Raw genomic sequence first — 13774 nt, 5'->3', positions numbered from 1 at the left:
TTTTTTCAATAATTCAAATTATATGATACTACAAAACATAGAACACGTAACCTCATTATTATTCCTATACATAACTAAGCTACAAATTTCTGAAAGTAGAGAAAATGCAAAGCATCTGGAGAGGGAAGGGTATAACTTTAGACCAACATTGTAGTATGATAATTGTGATATTTCAAACTGCTTATGCACGAGGTAAAGAGTCAGAAGAATAGAAGCAAATATGAGTCATTCCTAAAATAACTGATATTACACAAATCTGAAAAATAAATTAGAAAAAACAGAATAAGCTGATAAAGAAGCTTTTTCCATTTAAAATTTACATGAAAGGCATTGATATATTTTCACTCTGATACCCAACATTGCTAGAAAACAATAGCAGCAGGGAAGGGATTTCAGGAACTTGTGGCAACTAAGACTCAAAAGTGAGCTTGTGTGGTTACTCTTCTGCTAGTTTCTGTCCAATAAAAGTCCCAGCAATGCAAATAGTTCAAGCTGGAACATCTGTAGAGGTAAGTTGATTTATACAATAGGCAGATTCTACCCATGCAATTAGTTCATAATCAATCACAATATTTTGTGGCAACACAACGGATAATAAACCGATAATGGAAATAACTACTATGCTAAAGTATATACATAAGTCTTCTAGCATTGTTTTTCTGTAGAAGGCTTGACCAGCAAGAGGAAGTGTTAGATGAAGCCAAAAGAAGGATTGCCTAAATTCTCCTGCAGCATCCATCCTTCTGGTATTATTAGCTATACCTTCATTTTGTTCAATCCCAGTAGGAGAGGAAATAGTCATTTGGCAGATTTGTGTCACTAGGTGAATCTTTAAAGTACAAGCTCTTTTCAAATTATCCATCTCAGGATCTGCAAAAGATTAAGCAGGAATTTGTTGTATGTTTTTGTTCTTTAAACAACTAGATAAATGACAGTGGAATCCCCAATCTTTGTTAAGCCTCATGAGAAGGGCCATCTACGACAGATGAAGCAGAAAAAGAGGGAAACCAGAGTTCTATGCGGGTTCCTCCGGTTCCAATTGCAGCATCTGTTACTCTTGGTGAGATCACCCGCACTACACATCCATAACTCTCCAGTATTTCTTGAGAAACAGTTAGTCCAGCCACAAAGTTCCATGTCATGTTGTCCTCTACCCTATCTTCAGAAAATAAGTCTGCCCCAAAAGGTGCTAGAGAGTGCATCTGTGTCTATACAAAAGTAAAAAGACACAATACTTCAATTCTATCACACACAAGCCACTTGATAAATTTAGTCAAGAGCACACTCCTTTGCTATTATTAAGTTCATATTCGCATTTAAGTGCCACATTTTATCATCTTAATATAAGGCATTGTCTCGGTGATCATGATATTGAATAGATTTCATGACACATACCATATAGTGCATATCAAGGCCATCATCGTCAATTATAACAAGAGCACCCCCTGCAGGTGCTCCGGTTGCAATGATTTCAACTTTCCCACCAGCTTGTATACGCAATAAAGCACCCTCGATCAAATTACCCAAAGCCTGGCGTAGAGCAGGCTCTTCAATGGGTACCTGTAAAGATCTTGGAACCTCAGAAAGTAAAACTGCTCTCTTCTGCTCGTGTGCTAAAGGCACCACTGCTCCCACCAAATCCACCAGTACATCAGAAATGTTGCATGGTCTTTTGAGGAAGGAGATGACAGGAAAAGACAAAAAAAGGAATAATCAGCATTCTCTGAAATCAAAGTGTTGTTCCACAAGCTAGGCGCCAGCACACAATCGAAGACTCCATAAATCATCATATGGCATCAAACTAGAAAAAAAAGGACAATCTGCATAGTATTCCCGGACTCGTCGCCCAATACAAGAAGCATCAATATATGCAAGCTTAAGGGAGAAACAGGATGGAAAGTGTTGGCACCCTCTTAAGTCTACCAAGGTTCACACATGCAAACTTTGAAAAAAAAAATAAAATGATGACTTCATCTTGTCTGTTAGTTATGTTTATTGTTTCCTATTTCTTTGTAGCAGTGGTTTGCAGTAGGGAGTTATTCCTCCACTTACTCATTCCAATAGTACTTGCTCCATCCCAATTTTTGTCACTCTTTCCTTTTTAGTCGGTTCCCAAAATAAAAGACACATTTCTACATATAGTGACAATATAAATTTAAAATGTCCATTTTACCCTTAATGGGATGATATATAGCCACAAAATATTAATGGCTTATTCTAGACCGCAAGTTTCAAAAGTTTTTCTTTCTTTCTTAAACTCCATGCACAGTCAAACACCAGTACATAAATTGGAATAGAGGGAGTATTAGGAAGTTATTTCCTTATTTTTAGGCAGTTATTTGAATTCAATAAAATGTGTGCAGAAAATTATTCCAGTTTTTTAGTACTTTAACTTGAGAGATTGCAGGTCCTCTCTTAACAAATCAGCACCACAGGTTACAAGAAGAGAACCATCTCCCGAACTCCTAATCTACTCCATAATAACACTGATTTTGTGTTGCAGTGTCCGGCAACCACAGAAAGGAGAACCATCAAGCAAAAATCTCGGGAAGTTGATGGCTGGAGGACGAGAGTAGGAGATATTATAATTATTTAGTATGTACCGTGCTGTCATATACATAAACATTATTTGAAGCTGACATAATGCAATAGCTTTCGAGACCATAGGTCTCTAGAACGAAAATAGTTTGAACGCCAAAAGTGTACCTGATTCCTTCCTGGCGTAAAGGGGCAAGAGCAATAGGTGGCATTGGCATTTCTAGATCCTTGGATTTTAAAGAGAAAGATTCTAGCTTTTGAGACAAGTTATCGGATAACTGTGACCTCACCGACTCATGATCAGGATGAGTTGATTTAGGCATCCTTTTCAATGTTTCTTCACTATAGCGCATTATATTAGCCTGAAAAAGGTATAAGCCAATATATTCAATATTTCATATTTGTTATTCTCAAAATCACCAATAGGCAAGACAAAAACTAAGGCAAACAAAGCTGGCGAAGTGTAAATGGACCTTCAACAATCATTGGACGTTTATCTTTTGCAATTATTCTAAGTGATTTTTGATAACTTCAATCTGTTAGTACTATGAATATCTTCCAGAGCTAGATATTTTAGTTCATGACAAGAGTTTACGTCCTCTTACACCGTTCTGTTGAAGCTGCCAACTTGCTCTTAGCATCGAATGAACTCAATTTGTACCCTTTCCAAGTTTCTGGGAAAGTCATAGCTGTTTTAAACATATAAGGGGGCTCGTCTCAATCTTTCTCCCTCCTTTCTCAGTCAGAGTCACACAGAAGAACAGTGTGAGAGAGAGAGGCACAGTTAGTGAAGTACCTTTGTTAAGGAAACAGCATCCTGGAGTCCCTTAAGAGTATCACTCAAGCAATCACCTTGCTCCAAAATGTCTTGAACAATGTCATATGAAATCTGCATAGGGTCATATGAGTAGATTAGCTCTTCATTAGAAGTATGATTAAAAAAAAAATCACTAAAAAGTAACCGATTATTTGGGGGCAAAAGAAAGTGAAGCAGGATAAAGAAAAAGTTGGGGATGTAAATTTCTTGAGCCACATACCTCACTCTTTCTAATCTGAACAGATAACATCTTACTCAAAGTTCGAATACTGGAAAGAGAACCCCGAATCTGCACATTAAAGATTCATAAAAAAATGATTATTTTCTTAATCTGTATAGTGTACATTGTCACAACCTCAAACTGCTGGCATATATAGGTGCAGCTGCAGTGCAAATCTTACTTGCTCAACCAAGTTGCTCATCCTGATATTATTTTGCCAGGTGGACTGTTGGAGCAGAATTGATTTCTGAAAGGGTCGCGTTAGTTAGTTTTAGACAAAAATATATCAAAGATAGATTTATGACAAAACTACTGTGCATAACTGGAAAGTAAGAGAACAAGAATAATAAATAACAAAATGCTCAAAGAAGAAATCATTTCATGGCAATGAACACAAAATAGTTAAAAGGATGTAATAGTGTCAACATTATTGCCGTATATGTCAATATTTTCGTTATATTTAGGATCTGTTTAGGTTTGGTTCCTTCTCTTTTATTTCCATGGTGGTAACAAACATATACAAAGATTCATTAAGTTCAATCAGATACTACTATTACAAGTTTTTGGATGTTAGAGTAATTACATATTTTAGAAGAAATAATTATATATAAGAGGAATGTAGATCAATGTAGTGAATTCTAGACATCATATATTTTTAGCACCTTTGTCGTATCAGTATTGTACCTGATCCATGACATAAGCCATTGCAAGTGAACGAGAAATATTTATTGCATTTAATCTTTGCTCAGCTGTAAATTTTAACATCTCAAAGGAGTGGTCACTTGAAGTTTTGATATTCAATGATTTCAAATCTGTGCTAGGAGGTAAAGGAAAAGTCTCCTCCTGGGCAGGCCATCCTTTAACATTAAGCCCTCCCTTATCCCATGTAGTGCTTGGGAGTTCCGCAACTAAAAATCCAACAATAAATGGGTGTTTCAACATAGGGAACACCACAGCTCCAAGCTCGGGAAGTAACTCTGCCTAAGATGAATAAGACTAGTCAAACACAGTAAAGTCATAATTCAGTGCAAAATAAATTTGAAGAATTATTTGATGTACCTCTTGCCTTGAAAGAGCTGCTTCAGCAATTCTTAAGCCTGCTGGAATGCTAAAGTTACCAATTAGAATCACTAGATCAGTCGCATTAACACGTGGATGTAAAATAACCCGCTGCAACTCTAGGCGGTCCATTACATAGCTACCAGCTGGTCTTACATAAACCTGCAATTCACTAGATTAGCACAAGCAAAGTAGAAAGGCAAAATTGTTTCAAGTCTATATCTCCACAAGAGCCAGGGGACTTTCCTCTTTAGTTTTGGTTTTGGTTCTTGACCTTCTATAATTTAGAAAATCCAAAAGAAAATAGGACAAAGATAATCCGCTGTTCACAACACATGAAACCCAACCAAACATGGGAGATGTTGAGAGTTATCAAATGAAACTAAGTAAAATAGAGTTTAAGCAAAGTACTATAGTAAGAATAAAATAACTTGGTTTCATTTGATTTGTCAATGTTATATTGTTAAAGGATAATAAGATGGTTAGAATTCATTTATCTTCTCAATCTAATCACTTATATTGTTCCAAACAGAACTTTATTTTTGAGCATCCAATCCAGTGTCACAAGTTTATCTAACCTTCTGGACCAGTGTCACCAAAAGAAAAAAGCGCAAAAAAGCCCTACGGTTCATTGGGGCTTAATCATAAATAAAGTGTGGGCTTTAATGAAAAAAGGCGCAAAGGGAGAAAATGATAAAAGCAAAAAGCGCAAAAAAAGTTACAAGGTTCGATATATATATATATATAAAAATTATAAGCAGGAATGACAAAATATATGAACAAAGAAATTAGAAAAATAAAAATATACGAACAAAGAAATTAGAAAAATATTTCGATAAAGTGAAATATCAGTTATTTAGTATCGCCTTTTCAGAAGAGGCTCATTGGCAAGGAAAAATATACCTTAGAAGCTAGATGACGAGATTGAAGTGCACATTAAGTGAGGCGGAGCGCTCAACATGTTGCGCTCAACATGTTTTGAGCTCGCTTCAGGGCTTAAGTGCACCTTTAAAAACACTATTCTGGACCACTCCTTTATGAGGACTCTAGTTTGTCCATACTTTTAGATTATTTCTAACGGGTTCAAGAAAACTGGTGAAAATGAAAGAACAAAATAATGTATGGAGGAGGATAGAGATTCAGGTTGCCCGAAGTAGGACCAGTTGATGATATCCACAAGAGGGGTTGTAGTCCTAGGAAAAGTATACTTCACCTTTTAAATGTTTCATAAGATGTCTTCCCTACTAGGCTATCAATGGATCAACCACTACTCCCGACTTGATGGCAACTCATCCAATTGGCCATTTGAGATGACTTTACTCAGTTGGGTCTACCTGCTAGTACTGATTTTTAGAAATTTGTTGCAGTGGAAGATAAAAACTGCCAATGTCTCAGTGGGTACGCTGAAAATTCATGTTACAGTTCTTGTCTAATAACAATAGAACAAAAAAAGAGAAAGAAATCATGTAACAGATTACAAAAGTTAATTTAAAGCCGTCTTTCGGTTTACAATCTCTACAGTATCTCTAGATCTAAAGAGAGCATCATGTCATTCTTCTCTACCAGCACATACTGCCAGATAGTGGAAGAAGAATGAAAGTTCCTTAAGACACTTAAGCTCCACTACCATTGCCTACTGCTCATGGTGGAAGCTCGTTTTCTTAAAAAGGAAAAGTAGAGCATGTTGCATGCTATAGTATTGCTCAACACTAAACTTCCCTTATCAACTTCGACCTGAAAGAAAAACGAACTATATTCTACTTAACACCAATGTAATTGCCGAAGAGCAGAGAAAACAAAAGTGCAAGTACTAATAGGCAAGCGCAGCACAGAAACTAAACTGAAAATTTCACTGTATTAGACCTTCTTGCACTCAATTCAGGAAATAGGAGACCTAATAAAAGGCACAATGAACTTAATAAGGGCTAAAGGGGTACAGATTGCTGAAGACTATAGCCGGAAGAATGTAGAAAATTATCTTAACTCAAAAAGTAGAAAAGCAAGCAGAGTTTCGTACAGTAGTTAAGAACTGCTTAAATTCATGATCCAAAGCATTACACCCAGCAATAATAGACATAAACACAAAGATGCTTAAGCTAATGAAACTAACTAGTAATATAGAAATGTTCTTTCGATCAAATCATCAATTGAAGGACAAGGAAAACATTTCTTACGGAAAGAACAGAGTCGGGATGAACTATACGGCGAAACAGCTCCAATTGTTCAAGGCAAAGTCTCTGAAAATCAACACTCGGTAGCACCAAACCTCTATTTTTACCATCATCCTTTTCAATCGTCTGAACGAACTCCACCGGCGACGTCGAGGCATTCCGTATCGCCGCAGCAACAGCTGACGCCGAAGTAACCATACTGTCTCCGTCGCCGTCTCCATCGTCTTCGGAGCAGGTGCCACTCACGTGCCGGAGAGTAGTGGAGGAAGTAGCGGCGGCGTTGGTGAGAGTGAGTGGTGGTAGCCTCTGGGAAGAAGCGTGAACAGTTGTAGTTTTGTAGAAGGTAGCGGGGGAGAAGAGGAGGGTAGGGGGGTAGTGAGGGGGTGGAGTGGGATTGGATAATGGATTCTGCGGAGGAAATGCAGAGAGCAGCATTTTCTTTATGATCGGATTTCAATGCGAATGCGAATGCTCTGTGTTTGAGAGGAAAACGGTCCAATGCCGTCCCTCAATTGGTCCACGAGGGTCTTATAATTGTGGGTCCAACTAGCAACTAATTTTATTTTTCTTTCCTTATCTCTTTTTTTTTCTTTTTACATTCATTTTTCAATGTGAGTACATCTTAATTTATTTATTTATTTTTTGAAATATATATATATACATAAAATATAGTATTATAAATCATTTTTTTAATAGTTGAATTAAAAATTTAAGATTTTCAAGAAGTCTAGCTTTTTGCAAATTAAATAATTAAGGGTATAATAGGTAAACAAAATTGTCTTTTCTTGATTTGTTAAAATGGACAAGTAATTAGGACAACTAAAAAAAGAAAAATGGTCAAGTGAGTACTTCCTTGTGTCAATTTATGTGATTGTGTTAACTAGGCACGAAGTTTCAGAAGAGAAAAGCTCGTTGATCTCTCCTTGTGTGAGTGCTCATTGGGGCTATTGTTTGTTGGGGAGATAGGCATACATACACTCCCCTATACGTGCTGCTAGATCTTACATACACGAGTCAATATGTGTAACGACTCTCTGTACTTAGAAAAGTATTTTTTATTTTAACACAACTGTAGTGTAATTAGCTTCAACTTCATGAGTTACGACTTATAGTTTCAGTTATCAACTTATGTTTATTTTCAAACTTTATATGATTTTCATGTTTATTTGTGAAATGCACTTCCATGCTAATTATTATATGCCTTTATCACAGAAAGCCTTGCTCTGCCTGTAGTCCAGCTTATCCGCCTATCTTCCAGTGGGATCCCACATATAGTTTGTTTCCAGTTTTATTAGTATCTGGGGGAATACCCCATAAACAGTTTTGTCTTCAATATTTTTAGAGACTCATGACTTTTCCTAGTAGGTATTATGAATTGCAGTTTTAATATTCAGTTTTAGGATCCATTGATTAAGTATTAGTTGGGTTGTGTTATGATCCTATTGCAAAAAGTCCCACATCGGTAAAATGGGGAGTACACAAAGTAAACAAAGGTTCGTGTGACTTGAAAATGGTATGAATTTTGTAAAATTTGGTTTTGAGCCTAACTCACCCCCAAAAAGCTAACTCAAGGGAGATGGATTGTCCAAGCCTTTTGATGATATTACAATGTTGGTAGCTTCCTCTGCCTTTGCACTCTAGGGTCAATCTCTGTTTGGCCTGAGGAAACATAGGTGATTTCAAGAATCAACCAATGGACAATGTTGGTAGCTTCCTCTGCCTTTGCACTCTAGGGTCAATCTCTGTTTGGCCTGAGGAAACATAGGTGATTTCAAGAATCAACCAATGGAAAACCCACAGCTCGGGTGACTCACAGCCTCCCTCTCGCCCAAAAAAATACAATAGGATGAATCAAATCAATAAGCTTTTTGACCGATTCAGGGCGTTTGATTTGAATGATTATAGGTAGATTTGATTGCACATATCTCAGATTAGCCTGGTAGATGCTTCTTGCAAGATATTCAGGATAGATGCAGAACAAAAACAGTTTGTTCCAATGAGGCTGATACTTATAAATCCTTTAGAAAGCTAGCCAGTGTGCAACTATTTAAAGAGCTTTAGTTATTCAAATGCAGTTACAAATTGAAACAGGAGTTGGTTCATTTGCAGGTTGCGACAGTAAAATTGCAGAATAACACTGGAACATTTGTTCAAATTAAACTCTCACAAGCTCCAATAGTGATTTCATGCCTGACGTTACCATCTTTATACCTCCTTATTACGTCCTTTAAAACCACGGACTTAAGAACTCACGATGCTATTCCATATAAAACACAAAAATGCATGAAGCCGGAGCAGTCTCAAGGTGAAATGAATCGTCATAGTATTGAAAGAAAAAGTAAGGTGAAAAGTTGAATATTAGTATCCTCAAACCTTTTCTCAGCTATTAGTGAATGAATAAGGTTGTATGTCAATCAAATGACACTCATTAAACTATATGTAGTTAATGAACCAGAGGAGATTATTCAATCCTATAAAAATCAAATAGGAAGGAAACATAAGACAGTATGTAAAAGAGTAAACATTCAATGGTTAACTCTGTTGCAGGCCAAACTCAAAGGAATTGGAGGATCTGAGAACGAGCCATTAACAATCTGATCAAATATCCACTTATTAGCTGCTTCTGTGAAGTGAGTTCCATCCCAACTAACCCGAACTGACGGATCCTTGCATGAAGAAGCGATCACTATCTCTTTTCCGTTCACCACTTTCTTGCTTCCACATTTTATGAATCTGTTGTAATTGTACTTCCCACCATGACCACAACAAGCTAGGAATGGGTTCTCGAATCCTGTCATTTCACATAGAACCTTTAAATATGCATTTCTAATTACTCCATCCGTCTCAATTCGTTATTCGTTTGTCTGGTTTTGACTTGATACGGAGTTTAAGAAAGTAAAGAAGACTCCTAAATCTTGTGGTCTTGAAATAAAGATACATAAATATGTAGCAAAATGTCCTTTAATCTTATGGTCTTAAACATGCCGCATAACCTATGAAAATTTTGATCCAAGAATAACTAGTACTACAGTCTGCAAGTCTTTTATTTACATAAGACTTCAAAATCTAGAAGCTAATGCCATGAAAAAGATTAAAATGAATTCAAGGTCAAGATAAAAATGTTAGATCATAAGATTACCTAGCTTCTTTGCATGACCAATGAGTGAGTATTTAACCGAGTAGACATCAACATAAGTGAATGCAGCTAAAGGAAGTTCTTTCCTGAGCTGAACAACAGTTTTCTTCAACAGAAGGTTGAAGTACTTTGACACTTCATTGAAGGGATTAGCACAACCATACTTATCGACTTGTGCTGCTGTGATCATAAAGCGGTCCATAACGTATGGTAGACAACCTACTGGTCCAGTATTATGAATCCAAAATGATCTACCGCCTTTTGCATATACTTTCTGCATTTATAGAAAATGAATAGAACTCGTATAATAACTAATATAGATTGGTTTACTTTTACTGACCTTTATAACATTGGATAACTGAGAGAGTAAATCAGGAACATAAGCCTTCACTTGATCAGTGGACATATTAAGCTTGTAGCCAGCAGTGAGATCATTTTGTCCGATATCAAACGTGTACAATGCTTGAGAAAAGTCTTCCTCCTTGGGAAGCAATTTGCCATAGATATTTCCTGTGAAGAACAACAAAACTCTAGCTTGTTCCAAAATAAAAGCATATTATTTTCATCTGCAGTTTACACAATAAAGCTAGCACCTTTCTGGCGAATTATCTGAGATCTTGTATGAAAATCTGAGAACTGAACACCTTGTACGTCCAGTGAAATTGGACTGTATCCACTCTGGCCCATGGTTGTGTTTTGAGGTCTAATGGTTGATCCTGCTGTCGCAAAATTAGCTCCATGGCTGAAGTTGGAACCAATCGAATCAAGAAACGCGCTAAGATAAGGCAAATCTATGCCTTCAGCTGGCAATTCAAAAATCAGGAACACAAAAAAAACATCAGAAGCTGATCAAACAAATCATAACAAGAAAAGAAAAACATGTCCTCTGTCTCAAGGTTGTGTTAGGTATGACAAAAAATCTTTCCTAGTAACCAAACACCTTAATATATTTTTCGAGGAAAACATTTTCCACCAAAAGAGAAAAAAATGTAGGAGCTGGGGTTTTAACCTGTGCGCTCCAAAGGGTAGCGATTGCGGGTTTTCCTTGTCATAAAAAAAAATGACTACCCTTACTTTTTCAGGGAGAGTCATTTTCCTCCTCAGTTATCTCAACTCTTAACTTCATATCACCGCTTACACAAATATTTAGACATTATAATCAATCTCTAATACTCAAACATTTCATCAAGGCAATATCCTGTTTGATAATTATCATTATTCATCTTTAAACTTTTTGATTATCTGATCAAACACTGGAAAATAGTTTTTTGGAAAATGAAATCATACTAGACGCAAGAACTAAGGCATTCGTTGCAGTTGGTTGTTAATAAAATAGGAAACATAATCGAAGAAGAAATAACTTTGAAGTGTAATAAATCAACTTACCCCAAAAAAAGATTAAAATTGCCCGTATACAGATTGGGAAAAATACAAGACAAGCAATTCCTTTTAGGAGGGATACAACAAAGTCCATGTATGTTTTTTTATAAAACTTAAAAAATAACTACACAGTCCTGTTATTTCACGAACACATGTGTCTATTCAATTTAACGCATCAAACTATGTAACAATCCATTAGTAATAAGAGGAGATTTTAGATTACCAATGAAATCAATAAGGAGACGACCATCAGAGAATCGACCAGCAGGGGCATGAAAGAAGGTTTCACCATTGGGATAAGGAGCTTGTCCAAATGCTGCTGAAAGGCCACCAGTATCTGAGTTTGAGTCACCAAAGTTGAAAATGGCTGCAAAATTGCAATTGCCTACGATTTGGGTTGGCACTAAACAAAAAAATAGAATCAAGATTTGTGTTACCATGGTCATCACTCATCACAAATATTCTGTTACATTAGATGCCAAACATATAAAAGGTTTTTTTTTTTTTATTGATTTCATTTTTCAAGATTGAGACTAATTTGTAGTCTTTTTTTAATTATTGCTTGAAAGACTATCTGATTCTACTAAATTTAAGGAAATGGTGACTTGATTTTTTTTAAAATTTAAATTGACATAATCTATGTACATGAGATTCGACCTGTACTAACCTAGTTACCTACTATTTAAATTGACCATATGGCCTCAAATTATATAGTCAATTTTGATATGTTATTTACTAACATATTTTAATGGAATATATAGTGTCTGTTTGACATTACTGCTAAAAATTATTTATTTTTAGAAGTATTTTTTTTTAAATGGCTTTTTTAAAAAGTGATTTTGAAAAATAATAATTTGTGTTTGGCTAATTCATTTGCAAAGTGCTTTTGATAAGCAAATCGTGTTTGACTAATCTTTTTTAAAAAGTATTTTTGAGAGTACTGAAATACGTTCGTATCGCCAGAAAAGCCAAGGGGTCAACAGGTCAAGTTTTACTACAATTACTTGAAATGCGTTTGAATAACATCCTTTTTCTTCGATTGGGTCAAATTACGAAAAAAGTAAGTATCAATGTACTTTTAATATTAAGATTATTTTATAGAGAGACACTATTTTAAATATCTATTAGAATTATTTTAAAATTTAAATATGCATATTCAAATTTTCGATCAATATTATACATAAATACAAAAATCAATTAATTAAATATTAATGTAATATTAACATGATGATTTAAATATAATTCAAAATATCAAGAAAAATAAATTTAAAAACTATTCCACAAATTAAACCACTATATAAGAAAAATTTACCACAAAATAAATAAAGTTCTTCATAATTTTAATCCTACAAAAATGTTGTTGTTACATTTATTTCTGATTCGATAAAATAAAGCGTAAAATATAAAATAATAATAGTATATAAACATAAAATTAAATTAAAAATTATTATATAAAAATAAAAAATAAAATTCTTGTATGAAACTTAATCAAATTTATGATATATGTTAATTAATTAATAAGGGATATATTAGTAAATATGTATATATGGGAGGGATATTTTAGTCTTCCAGAAAATAATTTTCTGCTTCTGCTTTTTTTTGAAGAAGCAAAAATTTTTAGCTTCTTTCAACAGCAGAAAAATTGCTTCTGCTTCCATTTAAAGAAATTGTCAAACACTATTTTTTTTTCAAAAAAAATGCTTTTATCGAGAAAAAAAAACACTTTTGGCATCCCAACAACAATGTCAAACAAGCTCATAGTTTTGTACAAATTTACTACTCATTATTTTTGTGTTTTTTATAAAAGATTTTTATTTTTATATATAAAAAATTAAAAAAAATAGTATTTTATACTATTCAATTTGTAAGTTATTTTATTCTCAAAATAAGGTTAGTTTGTGAAACAAGACTTATCTATATCAACGAGAGTTTATAAAAAAAAAGATTGAAAAAAAAGGCAAACAAAATGATATTGAGGGTGTGTTTGGTATGAAGGAAAACATTTTTCGGAAAATGTTTTCCAATTTTCTCATGTTTGGTTGGGTTAAATGTTTTGGAAAATGTTTTTTAAATCAACTCATTTTCCTCAAATTTAAGGAAAATGACTTCCCTTCAAAACTGAAGGAAAACATTTTCCAAAACTCTCTTCCAACTTCCAATTAAAAAAAAAAATTGTTGAAAAAATCAATTTATTTTGTCCCTACCCTCAAACCAGCCCCCCAACCACCCCCTCAAAAAAAAAAATTGAGTTTGTTTTTAAAAAATATTTTCTACTTCAAAATTTTATTCTTTTCACCCCTACACTCAATCCCCCCTCCCCCCAACTCACCCACCCCTTACTCGCCACCCCTACCCAAAAAATTTTTTTTAAGTTTGTTTTTAAAAATATTTTCAATTTCAAAATTTTATTTTTTCACCCCTACCCTCGACTCCCCACCCACCCAACCCCTACC

The 13774-nt window shown here is 34.8% G+C and overlaps 2 protein-coding genes across 2 annotated transcripts; both read right to left on the bottom strand.

The window, feature by feature from the left end:
* Positions 1-250: 250 nt before the first annotated feature.
* LOC125866731 (chloroplast sensor kinase, chloroplastic) lies at positions 251-7274 on the bottom strand. The gene is made up of 9 exons (XM_049547073.1): positions 6809-7274; positions 4635-4796; positions 4260-4556; positions 3757-3822; positions 3576-3644; positions 3335-3427; positions 2707-2900; positions 1396-1669; positions 251-1208 (listed from the first exon to the last, which is right to left on the bottom strand). Exons 1-9 carry the CDS (start codon positions 7238-7240, stop codon positions 954-956), a joined length of 1842 nt encoding a protein of 613 aa, XP_049403030.1. The 5' UTR covers positions 7241-7274; the 3' UTR covers positions 251-953.
* Positions 7275-9189: 1915 nt separating this feature from the next.
* On the bottom strand, positions 9190-11855 carry LOC125866747 (GDSL esterase/lipase At3g26430-like). Its single transcript, XM_049547092.1, has 5 exons — positions 11545-11855; positions 10535-10744; positions 10282-10451; positions 9945-10215; positions 9190-9596 (listed from the first exon to the last, which is right to left on the bottom strand). The coding sequence occupies exons 1-5, from the start codon at positions 11765-11767 to the stop codon at positions 9331-9333; spliced, it is 1140 nt and encodes a 379-aa protein (XP_049403049.1). The 5' UTR covers positions 11768-11855; the 3' UTR covers positions 9190-9330.
* Positions 11856-13774: the final 1919 nt, after the last annotated feature.

The sequence above is a fragment of the Solanum stenotomum genome, chromosome 6 (genome assembly GCF_019186545.1).
Source record: "Solanum stenotomum isolate F172 chromosome 6, ASM1918654v1, whole genome shotgun sequence".
Classification (NCBI taxonomy): Eukaryota; Viridiplantae; Streptophyta; class Magnoliopsida; order Solanales; family Solanaceae; genus Solanum; species Solanum stenotomum.
The sequence above is the reverse complement of the archived record's forward strand: the minus strand, read 5'-3'. Positions and strand labels throughout refer to the sequence as shown.